Source organism: Aplysia californica, unplaced genomic scaffold (genome assembly GCF_000002075.1).
Source record: "Aplysia californica isolate F4 #8 unplaced genomic scaffold, AplCal3.0 scaffold00084, whole genome shotgun sequence".
In the NCBI taxonomy this organism is placed as follows: Eukaryota; Metazoa; Mollusca; class Gastropoda; order Aplysiida; family Aplysiidae; genus Aplysia; species Aplysia californica.
The window spans coordinates 395415-403321 of NW_004797354.1; the positions used below are offsets into that span (position 1 = coordinate 395415).

The window sequence follows — 7907 nt, forward strand, 5'->3', positions numbered from 1 at the left end:
CAATAAATACCAAACAACGCAGAGTGATGAAAATGTTAATCAGACAACAATAAAAAGAACAAAAATAGATTCCAGTAATCAGCTATGATGTTTGGCAAGTGTAACTATGGTAACCAAGTCAGAACTTGCCAGTACTAGATGATCCCAAAAATGTTCACAGATTGTCTTTACTTATTGTCTTCATTCATAAGCTTCCGTATTTGGAAGCCAAAAACGACAACATTTTAATATGTAATAATTAATTACATGTCCCAAGATTTTTTTAATTACGGCTAAAGTCCCTAACAAAAAATAACAAAAAACACACAAAAATCGTATCCTATACGACGGACCCCTGAAAAACAAAACTTACCCTACGCCACCAATGACCACGAAAAAACACACATAAAAAAGGAAGAAGTACCTGTTTAACAGAAAATTAATTCATGAAAATCAAACAATAATCCGATCTGTACTCCTAAATTCTTTCCAGCGTTCATTTCACGCAGCCTAACTTCACTGCCTAGGAAACGTGTGCCAAAAGATTATTCTGAGCCTCTTATTAAGGTGGAGTCAAAGGAAAATATCAAATACATTGAATTGTGGAGAAGCAACCATGGGTAAGGGAAAACAGAACATAGCAAATTAGGGACATATCAGTAGAAACACGTGTTTTGGGTTGTTGTTGTTTTTTTTTTAAACAAATAAATCAATGTCAATGCTTTTCATGTAGGAAGCAGGCTTCGACTCTGCATGTCAAGATCAACTTGTGCTGAGAGAAATACAACTTCCCATCAGAAACACCGAGGTTCTCGATTAAAAAGTATCTCCACACGGGAATCGAACTCAGGACTTGCGCATTCGACGACAAGGCCCCAAACCACTGCACCGCAGACGCCGGTAAACTGAGACTCATAGACAAGTACATCTTCATCACAGAGTGCTGTATCTGCGACAGACCTCAGCAATCATACTTCTCTATTTATTCCTTTGTTCGGACCTCCTCAAACAAGCTACTTTATTAATTATTCTGATCTATACTAGTAACCTATATGTTTAGGCTTCCTAAGTAAGCTGCTCTGGGTCTACCACTGCTTCGTTTGCCTTCAGTATTGCCAGTGACAGCTAGATGTTCATGGCCTCTAAGTCTATTCAAGAGTGTTGAGATAAATAGTTACCGAACAGTAAACATCACAACGGGTAGACGTAACCTCACAAGCAATAAATGAGGGAAACAATCATGCTAAAGAAAAGTAAAGAAGTAAAAGACACCGATCACTTCAGAACACACATCAACCTCCCACTGACAAATGCAAAAAAAAAGAAAGTCTTTCAAAGAAAAGAAAGAAGTAAAAACAAAAAGAAGGGAAGAGAAGCGGAAAAGGAAAGTTGAAAAATAATATTGCAAAAGACGCAAAAGAGCGGAAAGAAGTCGGGGTGGGGATAGGAAGGAAGGAAGGAAGGAAGGAAGGAAGGAAGGAAGGAAGGAAGGAAGGAAGGGAGGAAGGGAGGAAGGAAGAAGGGAAGGAACAGAGAATTGGTAACATTGGAGAGGAAAGAATGCTGCAATGGGAGGGAACAGAATATATTCAGAATGAGGGAAAACTGAAATTTCTTTGTGTCTTGGGTATAGTCTTGACATCCCTCGTAAAAGGCCAATTGAAGAGGACACTCACATCATGTGTCTTGACTGCAGCGTGCATTCTCTTTGCAAACCGTATGACGTGACTGTGGCATCGTCACTTCCTTTCCTTTCCTTGGGCTACTTCTAAACACACGGAAGTTCTTGTTGGTTGCCACGTATATGATGAAGTTACAAGAGCTGTTGAGCACAGTGACCAGCTCTTTGACTGCACGGCAGATGGCAACCTCAACTGTTTCGGCGACCGTCACGTCAAATATCTCGTCTATTATGTATCGGTAGGTTCCAGTGACGGAGAACACCAGGCAGACGGCAAGGAGAGTCCTGGTGGCCTGAGAGGTTGCCGCGCTTTTCGTTGCTGTGGACGATGACGTCATCATTCTCCTTTGTCTCGCTGCCAAAGCTATTTTGACGCTGATAATGGCAGATCCGCTAATTACGATGGAGAGGGGTACGATTCCCGTCAGGACGTTCAAAAGTGAGAGCAGATTTTCCATAAGTGTTGGTTGTTCTTGTCTCAAATACGAGGGTGCAACAAGACCAAAAGACGTATAGTTTGTTTGGACATAATAAAACCGATACCAATTTGGACCTAGAATGATGAAACTGCCTGAGTAGTAGATAAAGAATATGGCTACAACTGACCAAGTACGAGCCGGGGTCACAACATTCCGAAAGTGAAGGGGAAACAATATAGCAATAAGCCGCTCTACCGTTATAAGGGCAGGCACAGTCATAGAGCAAGACAAACCAACCATATAAAACGCGTTGAAAACGATATATGTATCGAACAAAACACGGCTTTCTGGCTCAGAGAATGGGAAGCTGAAGCCACCAACGTACTTGTAGATAAGCCAAGGGATGTTGTTGACTGCCACCAAAAAGGTTGCGTCTGCTGTACTGAGACACACAAGCAGAATGTTGGACGTTTTCTGAAGGCCGTTTTTGCTGATGATGACGATACCAATTAGGTTCCCGGCCACTCCCAAAATGGAGACAGTAGGGATGACTGCTAACGTCAGAATCTTGACCATTGATTCAACAATTGCTAAGCTGTTGGAACTCTCTAAACCCTCCTGGTATCCGTCATCACTTGCCATGCTATTGCTGTCGCTTGCGTTGATCATTGAAATGTTGTTTTCTTGACACACAGAACTCGTCAACTCTTTCCCATCAACGCCAAAGCATCTCTCGCTGGAACTATTCCAGAAAACGAAGGTAGCATTTGATGATTCTATTTTTTGCATTTTTCCGTTTCACCAAGTGGCTTTCTGAAAGCTCACAAGATTTTACGTCTAATTTCTTCCACTTTTCAGGAAAACAACAACTGTGTGTTAATTATAAAAAATGCACTACTCTTAGTTTACATCTTCCGATTGGCTTTTCCAATCCAGACAAGTAATAATTCTTCTTCAAAGTTCTCCAGTCCTGCAATCAATAGAACACAAGGCTCACAACACGGTGCAAAATTCAGAGAATCTCGTGATCATTTACTTGTAGGTCACTCAATGGATAAAACACAACCTAGTCATGGATGGCTGGTGCCTCTATAAATAAATCATCGATACTGATAGTCAATCATTATCCTTTGTTTTAAATATTCCTTTGAAATATAGTAATAGAGTTTCGTTCCACTGTTACTGTTTTCCTCTTATTTAATATCTGTTGCCGGCCCACATTGGAATCTTTCCAAAGCGAAATGATAACTTGGTTTAAGACGAAAGTATTCTTGGAAAATTGAAATTGCTCCTTACGTCACGTCATTCCTGATTCATTTTCAAAGTCAAGGAAATAACAAAATAACATTACTGTATAGAAAAAAAAGCCATAGAAACTTGCGATTTAATCAAAGAGTGATTATGAGGTATTATGGGAAAAGTACCAAATAAAAGAGACAAAATGCGATGTGCTATGTTCAAATTCAACAGCTCTATAAGACTAACCATGATAATTTTAAAAATAGATGGTAATTATTTAGCGCTCTATCCCATACGAGGGTGCTCTACATAAATGACTAAAAGACTGAGCGTAAAATTTCATTTACGCAAGAAAAGCATTTGGCATTAACAAGGAAACCAGTTCAAGCAAGGAAGAACTTTCTCGACCGTACATTAACTAGATTATAATCACCCACGAGACTACACATTGCGTAATTATAATTGTTGACACACAATTCGTCCATTCCAATAGGATTGTAGCCGAATGGTGCCTACTAGGCATGTGATGGGATAAAAAGAGTTATGTTTTAAACATGCCTCAGGCGGACTGTTCTCCAATTTTGTTTTTCGTTATTTGAATCAAGTAGTTTCTAAGAATGTTCAATAATAACTTTTAACTGCATCTTGCTGACTTTCATCCGACCGCAGTTTATCAAAATGATAAAAAACAAATCGCTGAATTTAACCTTCGCGGGTCTTTGCATGCAGATTGAAAAGTCCATTAAAGAAAGTCCCTGCAAACTAAGGTTCCAACACGTTTTCTTTTATGTAAGCCTATAGTGGGTCAAAACTTGAAAGGGGATTTACAGCGTACACTTTACACATTAAAAAGTGAACTGTTATATTCAATACCACACTTAAGAGACTACACAGTCGTGGAATGAAATCGACAAGCAAACACTTACACTGAAATGCGATGCAAAGTGGTGCGCTGCCTCAAAAGCAGCGTTTAAATATAGTGCCCAAAATAGAAAACTCGTTTACTACCGGATAAATTTTTTTTATTGAAAAGAAATTGGTTTGGGCGCTCATATAAAAATATATGCGTATTGGCACATCAATAAATTATGAGCTAGAATTTGTTTAATGCGGACAAACGACAGTGAAAATCCATAATTTCACCCTTGCTGATTGGGCACAGTCAGCACAACTTTTCTTTACGTGAACTTAAGCAGTGGAATCAATGATTGCCCGTCGTTTTAGAAGAAATCTAGAAAAACATCAGTGAACAATTTTCCTTGTGATACTGATGAGAGTGAGTGAGATATACCCAGATTAACTGGAGACTGCACTAACGTCTCAGCAGGGCTCTCGTTGTCTTGATTGAGGGTACGGTTTTCGCCTCTCATTCAATAAGTCCTGGGTTTGAAGCCTGACAGCGACAGCAAATTTTGCTCTCTAAAATGTTTTCTCTCCTTTTTCTCTAACCATGTTCTGTCGTCTGCTTTCTTTTCCCCCTGCAAATAACAAAAAAAAACCAACCTCTCCACTCACTGAGGACTCGCGTTCTTCTTTCGTCAACACTTGAGGACGCATTATTTTGAAACATAACTTCGATAGTTATAGATAGTTCAAATCTGTTTTCTTTAAATGAAACATCAAAGCACATGACGTATACTATGGATGAATATGCAGTTTCCTGTTTTTGGTTTGTTCATGGTGGCTCAAAAAGTGACACAACATTGCTTTTGATCTGCCACTAATTGGACACATGATGGACCCTCTACGTCCTCAGAAAGTTAAACACTCTGTACAGACAGACTACGCACGTCAGTGAATGGGATATGTGTACATGTATGTGTTTGCTACTCGATGGAATCAGGCGTTCGTAGAGTGGTTTTTGTTGTTGTTGCTGTTGCTGTTGCTGTTTTCTGTAAGTGTTTTACGGTGCTCGTAACTGCATTAGGCCATATGAGGGCCCGGGACACATTAAACATGTTCCGTGTGGTAGGAATAAATTATGAATGTTGCCCGAGTGTCGGTCGAAGCCTACCCTTCGATTTCAGGGCCACCAAGGGATCTTTAACATGCGCAGCTTGCGCACTGGAGCTCCGAGGTTTTTCGCCCTTATCTTGGAAGGCAGTCAGCGAGTTCAACTATCTTGGCAGTATCGTCTTCCCGGAAGACGGACGTCCCAACAGAGAAATTGAGACGAGAATGCAAAAGGCTGACAGCGTCATCTACTAGCTTACCACACTTCTCAAACTTTCTATCATCCCCATTGAGACGAAAGCCAAGCTTATAATTTACTCTATCGTCATCCCAACCTTGACTTACCAACGCCAGACATGTACCTTGACCTAAAATCTTGAACGCAAGAGAACCACTTGCGAGATAAGATGTCTAAGGAGAGCGGTCAACAAAACCAGATGGGGTAGGATCAGAAACAACAGGATCAGAAAAATGATGGGAACAATACCTGTACTCCACTACATTCAAAGGCAAACAATCAAATGGTTTCGGCATCTGACGCAAATGGCACCAGCTTGTCAGTAAAGCGTATTAAAAAATGAATGTCAGAGTACACGGCAAGAGTAAGACCAAGGAAGACCTATATTGAGGGTGTGAAGGATACCCTGAAAGCATACCCAGCGAGGCCTTCCAGCTTGCTTAAGACAAAAGGCTCTTTATCCCTTCGACGCCCTAAAGGTACAAGAGGGGGGATAAAGTAAACGAGAAGGCTAGGTGCTTACCTACCCTGAGATCAGGGGTGTGGCTGCGAACAGTAAGAATGGACCAAGGAGTAGCAGGACAAAGGTAGCAGAAAGAGTCAGGAGCCCAGAGAAGGGGGCAAAGGGGCGTTGAGAAGGGGGCAGAAAGTGGAGACTAAGGCAGACGACGGGACATGATTAGAGAGTAGGAAAGGTTAAAGGAAAAACAATTTTTAGAGGAGAAAAGGTCCCGTCGTTGTCAGGTTTCAAACCCGAGACCTATTGAATAAGAGGCAAAAATCGTACATCTAGACCACGAGAACCCCTCTCTCGTTTGTCTGGGGCCTATAGAGTTGTTTGTGTCATCTTAAAGCTTGATCATTTATCTAGATTTTGATTGTTTTAAAACATCCTTCTATTCTGAATAGAAGAAGAGATATATGAAGGAGGTGGAGATCGCCTAATGTCAAAAGAAAAAATTGTGAGAAAATGGCCGCCGAACTTTGCTGACTTACAAAGGTGTAGTGTCCTTTGAAATCGTAAATGTACATTTTTAAGCCTTTAATCAACGTAATTCTAGTAGAATCCATACATTCTTTATAACGTTTTTAAAATGGGCGTGAAAGTTGTTGAGTCTTGCCACACGATAAGAATAATGCCTGTTCTTGGATTTCATTATTCTGACGAGCGCCTGGTGTCATCATGATACCTCACATTTTTTATGGCCTGTCAATCGTCTCGGCGGACTGAGATGCAAAGAGGGTGTGGATCGTGCAAGGAGTCTCTTCAGCCTTCCAAATGAGGAGATACGTTGGTGTCAGTACACGATAGAATCAGGCGTTTGTCATCAGTTTGGGAAATACCGTCATTGGTGTCTTCTTAAGGTTTATTCATTTCCCTTGCTTTCGATTTTTTAAAAGTCTCATTTATCAAGAATAGATTAAGGTAAGCAAAAAAATCAACACATAAATGAGTTTTTAAATAGATATAAAAAATGTTGAGCCAAAAATTCTGTTCTTCGCGGAAGAAATTGCTGGGTGGTCGGAAACCACATTAATGTAACGAGAGTCTGATTTCTACTCGATGAAACATATTGACATTCTGTCACGACGCGGTAGAATCAGGCGCCCGTCAATTTTGGGGCATATTGAGTCGTTAATATCATCTTACAACTTGGTAATTTGTCTTTTTGAAATGAAGTCGGGATATTGCTATTGAAGGAGGTGGGTGTTGCCTGGTGTAATATTAGCGAGAAATTGGCCGCCAAAGTTTGGGCACTTCCATAGCTTGAGTGCCCTTGGAAACTGAAGATGTACGTTTCTTATGTCTTTATTCAACGTTTTTCAGTTAAAACGCAAAGAAATGAGTTTTAAATCGACGTAAAAGATGTTGAGCCTTAACAAACAAACAAACAAAAAATCTCTATTAAAATTGACAAAGTTTCGGAAAATTGCCGATTGCTTCGACTTCAATATTTTGACAAGAGCCTGATTTCACAACGATAACACACATTGACGTTTATGCACTCCCGTCAGTGAAATCAAACGTGAACATTTTACATTTCACATTGATACATTTTAAATTGTTTGATTTTATTAAATGGGTTTCTGTAACCATGCCAACGCCAGCCTTGGTTGTGAGGCGTAAAAGATCCCGTCAGAAATGGAGATACTTAATAAAAATTTAATGCTCCTCTGCCACGGCATAAACTCGAGTCCATTTCGAATTATGAGAAGAGCGTACAGTTAACTGGATTATTGGATGGTTTGTTTGTTTTTTAAGGGGTTTTCTGTGTTTTTTGCCCCCTCTTTTTTTTTGGATTTTTTTTTCTTTGGGGGGCGGGGTACTTTTGTTTTGATTTGGGATTTTTAAATAATCATGGTTTTTTTTTGTGTGTTTTTGTTTGTTTTGGGGGGG

At 40.1% G+C, this 7907-nt stretch overlaps 1 protein-coding gene across 1 annotated transcript; it reads right to left on the bottom strand.

Annotated features, from left to right (window-relative positions):
- Window positions 1-286: 286 nt before the first annotated feature.
- On the bottom strand, window positions 287-3168 carry LOC101852912 (putative G-protein coupled receptor F59B2.13). The gene has a single exon (XM_005094561.2). It carries the CDS (start codon window positions 2866-2868, stop codon window positions 1657-1659), a length of 1212 nt encoding a protein of 403 aa, XP_005094618.2. The 5' UTR covers window positions 2869-3168; the 3' UTR covers window positions 287-1656.
- Between the last annotated feature and the right edge of the window lie 4739 nt (window positions 3169-7907).

What these genes read in the sequence shown, in the direction of transcription:
- LOC101852912 (XM_005094561.2), bottom strand. Translation starts at nt 2,868, where the DNA reads ATGCAAAAAATAGAATCATCAAATGCTACCTTCGTTTTCTGGAATAGT.